Here is a 15,210-nt window from a genome sequence, read left to right as displayed (position 1 = left end):
ACGTGGAGTGATTTCTCCAGATTCTCTGAACCTTTTGATGATATTATGGACCATAGATGTTGAAATCCCTAATTTTTTTGCAATTGCACGTTGAGAAACATTGTTCTGAAACTGTCTGACTATTTGCTCACGCACTTGTGGACAAAGGGGTGTACCTCCACCCATCCTTTCTTGTGAAAGACTGACCATTTTTCGGGAAGCTGTTTTTATACCCAATCATGGCACCCACCTGTTCCCAATTAGCCTGCACACCTGTGGGATGTTCCAAATAAGTGTTTGATGAGCATTCCTCAACTTTATCAGTATTTATTGCCACCTTTCCCAACTTCTTTGTCATGTGTTGCTGGCATCAAATTCTAAAGTTAATGATTATTTAAAAAAAAAAAATGTTTATCAGTTTGAACATCAAATATGTTGTCTTTTTAGCATATTCAACTGAATATGGGTTTAAAATGATTTGCAAATCCCTGTATTCCGTTTATATTTACATCTAACACAATTTCGCAACTCATATGGAAACGGGGTTTGTTTAAATCTACTTACAAAGGGCTGCACAAACCACAACACAAACAATATATATATATATATATATATATATATATATATATATATATATATATATATACACACACACACACACACACATCCATCCATTTTCTATCGCTTATCCATATACTGTGTATATATGTATATATATATATATATATATATATATATATATATATACATATATATATATATACACACACACACACACATATTTATATATAAATACACACACACACACATATAAATACCTGTAAATATATATATATATACATATACACATACACATATATACACACACATATTTATACATAAATCTACACCCAACACATATATGTACACGTATATACATATATATATACACACACATATATACACATATAAGTAAACATTGATTGATTGATTGATACCTGTAATAACATAAAATGGCAAATATTTTAAAATAAAATTCTACTTACACAATGTTTTGGGTCCTTGGCAGTTTTTTGAATCATTCACCTTCAACAAATAAAAAGTACTTTTAATCACTTTCAGCTCAACTATTTAGTGTCTAGGAGCAAAATACTCAAGATAAATACTGAAATAAATACAACACTGCATCATATGTGTCACTATGAATGTTTTAATGTGACTAAAGCACAGCTATGCTAACAAAATGTTTAAATGCGTAGAATTAGTAAATTATAAATAGTGTTTAAACTGTCTGCCAATGGCCGCATAGAAAAAAGTAAAATGATGCGAGGGGCGACTTCATATATTTTTAGAATTTAAAGAAAAATAATATATATATTATTTGTGTCATTATCAGACATTAGTATCAATAGTTCAGCGTTTTGTCTCCATATTGTGTGTTGTTGCTGTATTTTGACCCATTTTCTGGTTGTATTTTGTTTTGAAAACATTTCCATAAAAACAACCCTGCCTGAAGGGACTTGTGGATTAATAAAGAATCTCTTATTCTGATATTTGTTTCCGCGAGCAGATAGCTGACCTTTAATTGCTCATTATTGAACTTTCTTTGAAAACTCAAATGGTCGGTCGGTTATGGAAGATTTATATCTTGAGGAAAAAAAGGCGCCCAGGTGAAGAAGCCAATAAATAACACCACGTTTGTCAGTTTTCACTGGAGTCTGACAAAGCAATAATGACTGTATCCTTTTCTCATAAATCATAGAAGTTAGATAAAACAAACTCACATTCCGTCACAAAAAAGTTGAGCATCGTAATGACGACCGTGTGCCCGCTGAACATGTAGTCACCGCACGTTTGGACACCGGTCAGTGTCATCCCGAATCCGACCCAGATTGTTAGCGTCCTCTGTATTTTTTCCCATGAATCACCGTATGTCTGAGGGAACAAGAGGACCCCGTTAGAGGCGGGCATGTCGTGACTCACAGCAACAATAGTACATTTTTAGCATCTTCAACACATACGCTTTGTCATCTCTGCAGAATGGGAGAAGTTTCTCACCTTACTGGCGCACTTGAGGTGCTGGCCGGGCACTGAGAGGGAGGTGACAAACATGGTGCAGCAACGAAGCAAAAATACAGTCCCAATCAGAGAACACAATCGTCTCAAGAGAATAGACCTGTAAGAGAAGATGGGATTTGGAGGAGATATGTGAAAACTAGGGATGTTACTATCAGAAGTTTTTTTCTGCCAATTACGTTATCGATCATCGATGCGCGAGATCCGGTGATACCAATAGCATGAATACCAATGAGCACATGTATTGACTGAAATGTTTCAATGTATTTATGGTAAATGCTATCGACAGTGTAACGATATCAACACAATGTTAAAACTATTCCCCTATTCTCTTTTATTATATACAATTGTTTAGGCAAAACAAAGTCAAGAGTATACAATTTCCTAAAAAAACAAAACTACATCCTTTTCTTTGGCCCTCAAAGTACTTCTGTGTCCAGAAATGTGTTTTTTTAGTTTGTAAACATTAACAAAAAAACAACAAAATATTTTGAGAAAATAAAAATATCGACCTTACTCTAGTATTGCTCATTTACTGATACTACCCTTGGTATTGACAACCAAGCATCAAGGGTTGGAATTGGGGGTTGAATCACCAAAAATGATTCCCAGGCGTGGCCACTGCTGCTGCTCACTGCTCCCTTCACCTCCCAGGGAGTGATCAAGGGTGATGGGTCAAATGCAGGGAATAATTTCGCCACACCTAGTGTGTGTGTGACAATCATTGGTACTTTAAATTACTTTAACAGTTGTTATATAAAATCCTCTCTCTATACTCTTATTGATCTACTTGTTAAATTCATGTTAAGAACTGCTTTATTTCTGTTGTACCATGATTCCATCTACACTTCTTAATCTTTCGTAAGCACTTATTTCTTGGTGTTGTTCAATGTTAGCTAAGCGGTTAGCTTAGCTATTAGCATGCCTGCTTCTGGCTTTTTCTCGGTGTGTGACATGTTTAGCCTCAGTGATAATGTTACATAAGATACTAAGAAAATGCGTTTATCTGCCTTAATGGAGGGGATTATTGTTATTTTAGGGAAAGGAACATAACTGTGGTGTGTTCAAAGACCCTCGATTAAAGTTAGAAACAGGCGTCACTAGGTTTTAAAGACAGTGGAATGCTTAGTTGCTTAGTTAGTATAACTCAGTTGGTAGAGCGGCCGTGCCAGCAACTTGAGGGTTGCAGGTTCGATCCACGCTTCCGCCATCCTAGTCACTGCCGTTGTGTCCTTGGGCAAGACACTTTACCCACCAGCTCCCAGTGCCACCCACACTGGTTTAAATGTAAAAATTAGACATTGGGTTTCACTATGTATTGCGCTTTGAGTCACTAGAGAAAAAGCGCTATATAAATATAATTCAATTCAATTAACCATGAATTGATTAACGTGGACCCCGACTTAAACAAGTTGAAAAACTTATTCGGGTGTTACCATTTAGTGGTCAATTGTACGGAATATGTACTGTACTGTGCAAACTACTAAATAACCACCAGAAAACACAGTAACAATAATATAATCATTATAATAACTTGAACATTTTTATGGGCCTGCTATCTGTGCCGGTTGGCGTACTTTTAAGATGGCGAATCTGTGACTTTTAGGTGAAACTCTAAAAAATGAGCTAAAGAGCAGGCTTTAGCTACCGTTAGCATGCTAACACTTACCACACAAAGTTATAGAACTCAGGAGTAAACGGCCTCAAAATAAGCAACCGTACAAAATGAGCTGAAGAGCTAGCCTAAAACTATACCATGCTAAAAGTTAGCATGTGTCACATACCAAGTTATATGACTCTAAGGTTTATGGCAGTGGAGTTACACTAAAAAAAGTGTAACATTGGCTGAAAAAGTTGAATGCTAATGTTTGCATGATCACATGTGGGATCTGAGCCTAAGAAGTCGTTGTGGCTTGTGCAGCCCTTTGAGACATCTGTTAAGGGCTACATAAGTAAACTTTGATTGATTGATTGATAACGTTAGCATGCTAACAGTTTGCATGTGTCATATTCCAAGTTATATGACTAAGGTGTATAGCACTGAAATTAAAAGGGTAAGCACAACTTCAATTGACCCATTTTCTTTTTTATTTTCGTAAATAGCGTTGTCATGGTAACATGAAATGTTCCCAGCTATAAATATCACTGTCTGCGCGAGCGAGACCTTTCCGACGGTATAAGATATGTCGGGGTTCGTTGGCCAGTTGGTCTTGAATTAAGCGCGGAATAAGATACAAGAACTATAAAAAAAAGTTGAAGTAAGAGGAATAATAATATGGGCTGCTTGCAAAGCTTTGAATTGCAGCAGGCCCATAACTATGTATCATGATAATTTTGTATTATGATAATCTTATTTGTATACGCTAATATCTACTTTACACTCTGACGTAAAGGAACACTTGACTGAATTATAGTTATCTTTAAGTGAGTGACAGGTACTTTAGATTGAATTTGTTGGCACTCTTGTGTTAAAACCCCTCTGAAACAACTTTTTTTTTTTTAAACAAAAAAGTATTTAGGCAGGTTTATCTACATATGTTAATCCCATCTGTTAAAAGTCAAAAAACTAATTAAGGTTTTTACATGTTTTAAAAAGCTGGGTCAACCAAATCCATGCAATAATTATTTTCTAGTGCATGTAAAAATAACATGTATGGAGCGACGAGGTTGGGTGAAAAAGGGGAGGGTGGCACTTCAGGAGTCTTGTGTCTGGGGCCAAGAATATATTGCTAATCCCCTGAGTATGGGTGCATGTTTTGACAAGTTTTCACCTTTATGTGTGCAGCAGTTTGGAAGTAAAAGACCTAAACCTTTGGATGACCAAGTTTGGGCTGTATTTTTGTAAAGTGTGCTCTTTTGTTTCATTGTATTGTATACATTAACAATACTTGTCTTTGGAGGTAAAAATGTCCGATAATGGCTTTTTTTCCGATATCTGATATTCCGATATTGTCCAACTCTTAATTACCGATACCGATATCAACCGATATATACAGTCGTGGAATTAACACATTATTATGCCTGATTTTGTTGTGATGCCCCGCTGGATGCATTAAACAATGTAACAAGGTTTTCCAAAATAAATCAACTCAAGTTATGGAAAAAAATGTCAACATGGCACTGCCATACTTATTATTGAAGTCACAAAGTGCATTATTTTTTTTAACATTCCTCAAAACAGCTTGGAATTCGTGACATGCTCTCCCTGAGATAATCCTGACACCCATTACAACTATGGGAAATACTATACCTTGACTTTCACAAAGTGCATTATTTTTTTTTTTTCTTTTAAACATGCCTCAAAACAACAGTTACAAAAACAATGAAGGCACACAGCTTCAGTCCAGAGTATACTAAAACATACTTGCCAACCTTGAGAACTCCGAATTTGGGAGATGGGGGTGGGGTTGAGTTGGGCGAAGTTGGAGGGGCAGGGTTTGGCGGTAGCGGGGGTGTATATTGCAGCGTCCCGGGAGAGTTAGTGCTGCAAGGGAACCTGGGTATTTGTACTGTTGTGCTTATGTTGTGTAATGGTACGGATGTTCTCTCAAAATGTGTTTTTCATTCTTGTTTGATGTGGGTTCACAGTGTGGCGCAAATGTGTGACAAAGTTGTTTATACGACCACCCTCAGTGTGACCTGTATGGCTGTTGATCAAGTATATCTTGCATTCACTTGTGTGTGTGTGTGTGTGTGTGTGTGTGTGTGTGTGTGTGTGTGTGTGTGTGTGCGTGCGTGCGTAAAAGCTGCATATATAATGTGACTGGGCCGGCACGCAAAGGCTGTGCCTTTAAGGTTTATTGGCACTCTTTACTTTTTGAAACAGATACTGATAACTTTGAAACTGATACCGATAATTTCCGATATTACATTTTAAAGCATTTATCGACATCTCTAATTAGAGGTAATTGATTTTTAGATGCATCGCAATTTGGACATGGACAATTATATAATCGATAACTAAACGTCAATAATTGACAGTTCTAAAATGTGGCTGACAGCAGCGAGCCACCTCACCCAGAGATCCGACCAGCTCCTTTATAATCGACGACTTATCGTCCAGTTTTCCACACGTTCTCATTAATTTGATAGATGTAGGAATTATTTCAACAGTTTATCACAAATTGTTTTTTTAGAGTTGCAAGCGAAACGAAAAGAAATGTAAAACTCCATCAATATACATAAATCAAAGATGTATCAATAATTATTGTTTAATTAAATCGTAGCTCCTCAATCGTAATTGCAATTGAATAGTAAGGAGCCCAAAGATTCCCACCTCTGCTTGTCATAATGTGTGGTTTTGATTCTTACCTGTGCTTATGAAGGAGCAAGATCAGTACAAGCATATAGCACAGGATGAGGCCACACGCCTCAGCCATTGCAAAAGCCCAAGGAATTCTGGGAACACTGTCAGGAGTGAAAAAACATCAGTATCAGCATACAGATTAGATATGGGGACAAGGTACGTTCAATGACCTAATGTTGCTTAAAAAGCTGATACCTATCCAAGAAGATATCAGGAAGCGGTGGATACGTCCTCATGTCTGGGACGCGCTCATGTACAATAACCATGACAAAAGATGTTAAGCCAAAGACTAGAAAGACGTATACGACGCTTAAGACAGTTTTCCAGACTTCTGGGTCCAGTCGTCCAGCCAAGTGCTGGCGACACCTCCCGTTGGAGTGAGTGTGACATATCAGTTTCCCATCAGAGCCATTTTCAAATCGACCGCCATTCCTCAGTCGCAGCTCAGTGCCGTTCCCGGGACAATCTCCCTCATTGTAGCGCCTGTCAGATATGTCCCAGCTCCCCTCGGTTGCCACAGTGGGAGCCAATGGGAGCCGAGCAGCAAGACTGCCTCCAGACTGGAGACCAAGCTCTTCCAGCTGGGCTTGGTTCTGTCTTTGGAGCTGGCGGAGGGATATGGCCAGCCTCTTGATGTCTCCAAGCACAGTGAGTCCCAGAGGAGGCCCCCGCAGGTCTTCCTCAGTCAGAGCGAGGAGACTAGGTCCATCCAGGCGGTGCCGAGTGCAAAGCAGCTCCACTAAGTTATCAAATCCATGCTCCTGCAGCCACTGGGCCACCTGCTTGCACCTCCACGTGCTGGCACCGTGCTCAGACGCCATGGCACTGCAGGCAACAACAAACACACAGTGATTCAATTAGCATAGTGGACTCTGATGATACAGATAACTAAAACCGATGCTATCAAAAAAGAAAGGGGTCTTCAAAGTTTTCCAGGCCAGGGGCCTATCAAACAGGAGCAAGGGCCCCTTACATATCTTGTATACAATTGTGTTCTAAAAAGATACCTCGTTATTGCACAATACTGGACAGACAGTTGAAAATATTAAGGCTGCATCCAGCAATTATTTTAGTAATCTATCAATTAATTTGTTTGATTAATCAAGTAATCGAATAAAAAAACTATTTGCCTTAATGTGTATTTTAGGGACAATAGTTAAACTAAACAACAATTATTCTGCTTGCTATAACCAGCTCTGTAACAAATGCAGCTATGTTGAAATTTCTCTTTTAGCATTTAAAAAAAAGAAAACACCACTCTCATGTGCGCTCCATTGCTGAGGCTGTACAGTATTTAAATTACCGGGCAATCCATGTGGTCCAGATTTTATACATTTGTATTAGTTACACTCATGAAAGGATTAATTGAAACAAAAACAAATCCAATCTTTTTTTGTATCAATTAATTGCTGCAGCCCTAAAATATCAACCGATGGTCCTCAGATCTCCCGTCCAAAGGCAAAACCTAGTAACTCACTTCTAGCTGATTTTGAGAAAACAAAGGAAAACCAATCTATCTTGATGCTGTCTTACAAAGATCTACAAAGTCATCAAACGTAGAGATGTTTTCTTGAGCTTTCATTTTCTTGCCGATTGAGCCATGGATTGAATCTGCTCTCATCAACGTGTGCCCTTTCTCCAGATATTTTATCACAATCTCGGGTGGGCCCCATTCTGCGTTTGCACATTGAGCAAGAGCCGTGTACAGCATCCAGTTTTCATTTTGACCTCCACAGTTATCTGCCCAAAAGAGTATGCAAGGGGAAGAATCAAGAACAATACATTTAATGAAGGTGCTTGCAACGTCCTGGGCCAATCTTCCAAATATCCCCTCGTGCCATAATATCACATAATCAGGTTGACTGTCGGCCCCCATTCGTGCAAATGTCTCATTAAAGACAATAAGGCGACTGACAAAGAAATTCCGATTGGTCCCTTGAGATACTAGGTTCTTCTGTTGTATCTACGCGGTTATGTGGTAGTTGCTAGGTCCTGCCATGCACGTAACACCTTACTTACGGAACAAATTGCAATTTCGCATACACTAATGTAAAGCATATCACCTAGGAACTCCAAAATTATTATCAGCTCAGTTTTGACCAAAATTGAGTTACTGGGTTTTGCCTTTGGACGGGAGAGACTATGAACAAGTCTGCAGACAGTGATGTAAGTCACGACTTAGTTTAAGTCGGATCATCTCATACCTAAAATATTCATTAATTTATATCCTAAGTCACTGACAATGTACACAAAAACACAAAGGACATTTAGAATACACAAATGAAAAAAATGTATTACAACAATTTAATGAAATAATAATAAAAAAAAATTCCAAAACATTCAATTTTGTCTTTTTTGCCCTGATGCGACACATTCTTTAGTCAAGCATGTCAAAGCCAACCTCACTCTCGGACTTCACGATAAAAGCAGATTCTGCATTTAACTGAATAACATTGACATACAGATAAAATCATAAAACAAAATGGCCCTCAGTTACACTTGCTTTAATACTTGTGGTTGTCTTTTAATCATTACTACCTTCTTAAACTATAGTCTCAGGGTCTGCAGGAAGGATAACACCATTCTCTCCAACTACATCTTGCAACGGTACAGAATCAATGACCCTGCTAGCTTTCTTTAATGACAAAAAACGGTCGCAATAGTCAAGAAATACATCCACCCATCCATCCATTCACTACCGCTTATTCCCTTTCGGGGTGGCGGGGGGGCGCTGGCGCCTATCTCAGCTACAATCGGGCGGAAGGCGGGTACACCCTGGACAAGTCGCCACGTCATCGCAGGGCCAACACAGATAGACAGACAACATTCACACTCACATTCACACACTAGGGCCAATTTTAGTGTTGCCAATCAACCTATCCCCAGGTGCATGTCTTTGGAAGTGGGAGGAAGCCGGAGTACCCGGAGGGAACCCACGCATTCACGGGGAGGAAATGCAAACTCCACACAGAACCCAGGACTGCAGGACCTTCGTATTGTGAGGCAAGGAAGACACAAATAAATCTCTAAGGTTAGCTCAAAAGTGGCAATACTGTAATCTTCCTCAGTGTAACTTACAAGTGAGTGAGATGTCTGAGTTGAAACAGTGAGCACACAGTGTAGTGCAGCTTTATTCAACTGGCGGCCCGCGGGCCACATCCGGCCCACCAAAGCTTTTCATTTGGCCTGCCGGACATCACACAAATAGGAATGATGAAACCACCAGTACTCCCGCTACTCTGCAGGGGGCCACAGCGAGGCATATGTGTCACGGGTGGTATAGCTCAGTTGGTAGAGTGGCCGTGCCAGCAACTTGAGGGTTGCAGGTTCGATCCCCGCTTCCGCCATCGTAGTCACTTGGGCAAGACACTTTACCCACCTGCTCCCAGTGCCACCCACACTGGTTTAAATGTAACTTAGATAGTGGGTTTCACTATATAAAAAGCGCTTTGAGTCACTAGAGAAAAGCGCTGTATAAATATAATTCACTTCACATCAAATTTGAAGCAGCAGTAGGGATCAGTAGAAGAAGACTACACATTCAACCCTTGAAAAACAATTGCTGACTTTGCAATGTCTTTTGTATTTCTGGTCGTTTTTTTGTCTGAGAGTAACAAGCAAATCTCGTTTAATACATGTAGTGATAAATTTGACCAGTTGAGGGCAATACCGCTAAGTTAAGTCACATTCAATGTTTGTTGTGCGACTGTTGTGTTATTTCTATATGTGTAAACCTTTTTAGTTTATTGTGTGGATATATTAACACTAAACCTTCTATTTTATTTATGTAAAATACACAATAGACATTATTCATGTAAAGTACACAATGGACGTTATACTTTTGTTATGTTTAATTCATGTTTATATTTAGAGTTTTACAGATTTTTACAAATTAAAACCTGATGGGTAGATGGAAAGATATACCCATCCATTCATCCATTATCAACAACTTGTCCCAAAATGTTCTGTCTACGTCAACCAAAAACGTCACGCCTTAGCGGACCTCTTGTCAAAAAACGTGACTTTAAGATGTGAATAAAGGCTCCAACAAACTTCAAACTATTGCAGTCATCACCACTTTACCAAAAGTTATTAAAGGTCCTATTGTTCAAACATGAAATGAAAAGCTGATTGATTGATTCAAAACCACTGAAATGGTTAAATGCACCGACAACATGTTTTTCTTACTGACTCAGAAACCCTCTTTGAATCACTAAGCCCACTGTTGATTTATCTTTAATCAGCACATACTGTGGCTGAGAACGATGTGAGATAACCACAGTTTACATTATTCAACCCAAACTTTCATTTACAAATTATGCTATATGAAAATAGGACCAAAGCCTTATGAAGGGGTTTCTGTGTTTAAAACAAGTCCACATGATAAGGGCTAAAGCTATGGATTATTTTACTAACCAAGTAATCTATCAGTTTGTTTGATTAATAGAGTAATCGGATTAAACACATTTCAAGCCTCAATGCGTATTTTAGCAAAAATAGTTCAAAATAAACAAAACATGTTCAACTTGCCATAACATTCATTCTATTGCTCTAGTAGAGTGGTTCTAAAACTTTGTTTATCACCTCAGAAAGAACTTGACTCTACAAGTACCACCATATTGACCAACATAAAAATTCAGTAGTGTAGCATTTTCTGGCCACTGTAACATTATACACAGTTTGAACAGTAACACTGTTTGAATATAGGAACATAAAACACTGTACTTTAACCATTTGATTTGTTGGCGTGCCACCAGATGGATTTGCATACAAATGCAACCGTATTGTCAGAATGTCATTCGGGATCGTTTTAAACGTTTTACTTTAATGCATGTCATTTATTTGTATGAAACCATGTAAAAGTTTTATATAAAGGTCTTTTAGACTGTATTTTAAAGTTATGTATTAATTTTTTTCATTGATCTGATCACTGACCGTATAGCGGTTAAGGTAAAAGAGTTTGTACCGTCAAAATAAATTGCATGATTAGCCCAAGTGTGTACATACAATTTTTGATTTGGCATCAATTTTTTGGGGGGAGAAAGTCAATGGTAAATATATGAAATAATATGATAAAAATACAAATAATATGATAAAAACAAACTCATGTTTTGTTGAAGCAGATGTTTGTGTGCCATACATACAGTAGCTTCCATAAAAAAAATACCAGCACAAGTCGGTTTGAAAATCCCAAAAATGTATCCTTTGCATTACAATTGGATTAAAAAAATAGTAAAATTAAATTGATACTTCGGGATCCCCCGAGAAGAGCTGGATGAAGTGGCTGGGGAGAGGAAAGTATGGGCTTCCCTGCTTAGGCTGCTGCCCCCGCGAACCGACCTCGGATAAGCGGAAGAAGATGAATGGATGATCCATCCATCCATTTTCTACCGCTTATTCCCTTTTGGGGACGCGGGGGGCGCTGGTGCCTATCTCAGCTACAATCGGGCGGAAGGCGGGGTACACCCTGGACAAGTCGCCACCTCATCGCAGGGCCAACACAGATGGACAGACAACATTCACACTCACATTCACACAGTAGATACTTTGGTAATTCACATTTCTTAGTCCTCTCAAAAGTACAATTGATTGTACTTCAAAAACTAATATTTTAGTGTATTAAAAACATGAATTATTCCATTCAATATGTTGTATGTTTTTGCATCATATACATACACAAATAACTGTTTGTTTAAATAACAAAAATGTCTCATTGCAAAAATACAAATAACAAACCACCTAAATTTACTGATTCAGAATTACATTTGTGATAGAAAAAAATATTTATGTATATACGCTTTTATATGTGCATTTGCACATGGCTTACCTGAAATGTTTCAGGTTATTACTGGGTTTTATTTGCTAAATCAATTGCAGAAAAATATATATTCTTTAATAATATTAGATTTTTTTCACCGCACCTATTGGGTTTGGTTAAGGGTCTGTACACAGATGGTAGAATAATGAATGATGTTTCTGAGGCCAAAAACATCATTTCCTTCTAAAGCCTTAGAGTGCATACAAATGGACATTTTGTTTGCCTTGGACAACATTAGTTTTAGTGTTGTAGCAGTACTGTAGGAGTTGCTCCACGTGTTTCATGTGATGGTCATCTCAATGTGTACTTAATGAGGCAGCACAAGTACTGCAGGCTTTTTACTTTTCTAGGTTCAGGCTGCTGACTGGAACAACACTGGCGGCAAAACTATAACCCTATTAGACTGTTGTTTGTTTTTTTCAGATTAAAAAAACACATCGCCCTCCCTCCCACCTTAACTCAAATCACATATTTATGTTCTGCTTTGAACAGACAGAAATGGATGTCGTTGAAACTAAACTGTCCTCACGTTTTCTCTTGTTGCCCTTTGACCAGTAGATAAGATGACAACAGGTCAACTCGCCGGGCATCCTCCCTTCGACTCAAAGGTTGGCAAGTGCCGAATAACATGACTGTATGCAGTAACAATTTACACTCATCATTATAAGTCAATCAGCTCCCGGCCATGCATCATAAAGGCATTAGGTGGTTATTTATGACTTATATTTTAATAATCAAAGATGCAAAAGTAGCACAGCAAAAATTATTGGATTTGTACAATACGGCTGAAGAACTGAATTATCACACATTTTTTATTCTCCTGCTAGTTCACATAAAAAATAATACTGTTTGTTTTCTCTGAATACTGATTGAAGTTTGGCACATGCAAATTACTATTTTTATTTTAGCAGTTATTTCATAGTTACCTCAAACAAGAGAAAACCACAGCCTAATTTGAATTTTTGACCATCTATCCATCCATTTTCAACCGCTTATTCCCTTCGGGTTTGCGGGGGGCGCTGGAGCCTATCTCAGCTACAATCGGGCGGAAGGCGGTGTACACCCTGGACAAGTCGCCACCTCATCGCAGGGCCAACACAGATCGACAGACAACATTCACACTCACATTCACACACTAGGGCTAATTTAGTGTTGCCAATCAACCTATCAATGTAAGTTTATTTTACAATCCAAAGGCCCCCTCTTCCAGTTAATTAAAGGCCTACTGAAACCCACTACTACAGACCACTTAGTCTGATAGTTTGTACATCAATGATGAAATATTAACATTGCAACACATGCCAATACGGCCTTTTTAGTTTACTAAATTGCAATTTAAAATTTCCCTCGAAGTGTCGTGTTGAAAACGTCTCGGGTTGTAGGGAACATTATTTTCCAGCCCGATCCAAGCTATGAGTAGTCTGATTTAATCGCATAATTAAACAGTATTTTGGACATATCTGTTGCTAAATCTTTTGCAAATTGTTCAATTAATAATGGAGAAGTCAAAGTAGAAAGATGGAGGTGGGAAGCTTTTAGCCTTTAGCTACACAAACACACAGTGTTTCCTTGTTTAAAATTCCCAGAGGTGAAGCTTTACTATGGATCAGAGCGGTCAAGCGAACATGGATCCCGACTACATGTCAACCGGCAGTTTTCGGTGAGAAAATTGTGGTAATAAGTCTGCTCTTGCCGGAGATCAGCGGAGCTTCTGTCCTGCTGCAGCTGCCGGGACTTCCCTCAGAGACTCTGGCGTCAGCACACCCGTAGCCACACCCCTCCGACTTTCAGGTACTATTTAACTCACTAAAACACTAGCAACACAATAGGCAGATAAGGGATTTCCCAGAATTATCCTAGTAAATGTGTCTAAAAACATCTGAGTCGCTCCCACTGCAATCGCCTTTTTTTTTATTTTTTCTAGTCTTTCACTATAAATTTCCTCATCCACGAATCTTTCATCCTCGCTCAAATTAATGGGGAAATTGTCGCTTTCTCGGTCCGAATAGCTCTAACTGCTGCTGGCTATGATTGTAAACAATGTGATGATGTGAGGAGCTCTACAACCCGTGACGTCACGCACACATCGTCTGCTACTTCCGGTAAAGGCAAGGCATTTTTATTAGCGACCAAAAGTTGCAAACTTTATCGTTTATGTTCTCTACTAAATCCATCCATCCATCTTCTTCTGCTTATCCAAGGTCGGGTCGCAGGAGCAGCAGCCTAAGCAGGGAAGCCGAGACTTCCTTCTCCCCGGCCACTTCGTCCAGCTTTTCCCGGGGGATCCTGAGGCGTTCCCAGGCCAGCCGGGAGACATTGTCTTCCCAACGTGTCCTGGGTCTTCCCCGTGGCCTCCTACTGGTTGGACGTGCCCTAAACACCTCCCTAGGAAGGCGTTCGGGTGGCATCCTGACCAAATGCCTGAACCACCTCATCTTGTTCCTCTCGATGTGGAGGAGCAGCGGCTTTACTTTGAGTTCCTCCCAGATGACAGAACTTCTCACCCTATCTCTAAGGGAGAGCCCCGCCATAAGGCAGAGGAAACTCATTTCGGCCGCTTGTACCCGTGATCTTTTCCTTTCGGTCATGACCCAAAGCTCATGACCATAGGTGAGAATGGGAACGTAGATCGACTCGTAAATTGAGAGCTTTGCCTTCCGGCGCAGCTCCTTCTTCACTACAACGGATCGGTACAACGTCCGCATTACTGAAGACGCCGCACCGATCCGCCTGTCGATCTCACGATCGACTCTTCCCTCACTCGTGAACAAGACTCCTAGGTATTTGAACTCCTCCACTTGGGGCAGGGTCTCCTCCCCAACCCGGAGATGGCATTCCACCCTTTTCCGGGCGAGAACCATGGACTCGGACTTGGAGGTGCTGATTCTCATTCCGGTCGCTTCAGACTCAGCTGTGAACCGATCCAGTCAGCAGAAATATGGCAATATCGCGAAATGATCAACTATGACACATAACATGGACCTGCTATCCATGTTTAAATAAGAAAATCTAATTTCAGTAGGCCTTTAAACTTACATATGCTTAGTTTACC

The 15,210-nt window shown here is 39.4% G+C and overlaps 1 protein-coding gene across 5 annotated transcripts in view; it reads right to left on the bottom strand.

The window, feature by feature from the left end:
• Nucleotides 1-15,210, bottom strand: part of LOC133559018 (sphingomyelin synthase-related protein 1-like) — a 45,265-nt gene that overhangs the window by 25,526 nt on the left and 4,529 nt on the right. For all 5 annotated transcript variants that reach the window (XM_061910296.1, XM_061910298.1, XM_061910297.1 and 2 more), the window contains exons 2-5: nt 6,536-7,165; nt 6,346-6,441; nt 2,017-2,134; nt 1,743-1,893 (exon numbers count right to left, since the gene is read on the bottom strand). In XM_061910296.1, coding sequence (XP_061766280.1) covers nt 1,743-1,893; nt 2,017-2,134; nt 6,346-6,441; nt 6,536-7,165 — 995 coding nt within the window. The remainder of the gene's footprint in view (nt 1-1,742; nt 1,894-2,016; nt 2,135-6,345; nt 6,442-6,535; nt 7,166-15,210) is intronic.

This window comes from Nerophis ophidion, linkage group LG09 (assembly GCF_033978795.1).
Source record: "Nerophis ophidion isolate RoL-2023_Sa linkage group LG09, RoL_Noph_v1.0, whole genome shotgun sequence".
Lineage (NCBI taxonomy): Eukaryota > Metazoa > Chordata > Actinopteri > Syngnathiformes > Syngnathidae > Nerophis > Nerophis ophidion.
Note: the sequence above shows the minus strand (reverse complement) of the source record. Positions and strands in the feature narration are given on the sequence as shown.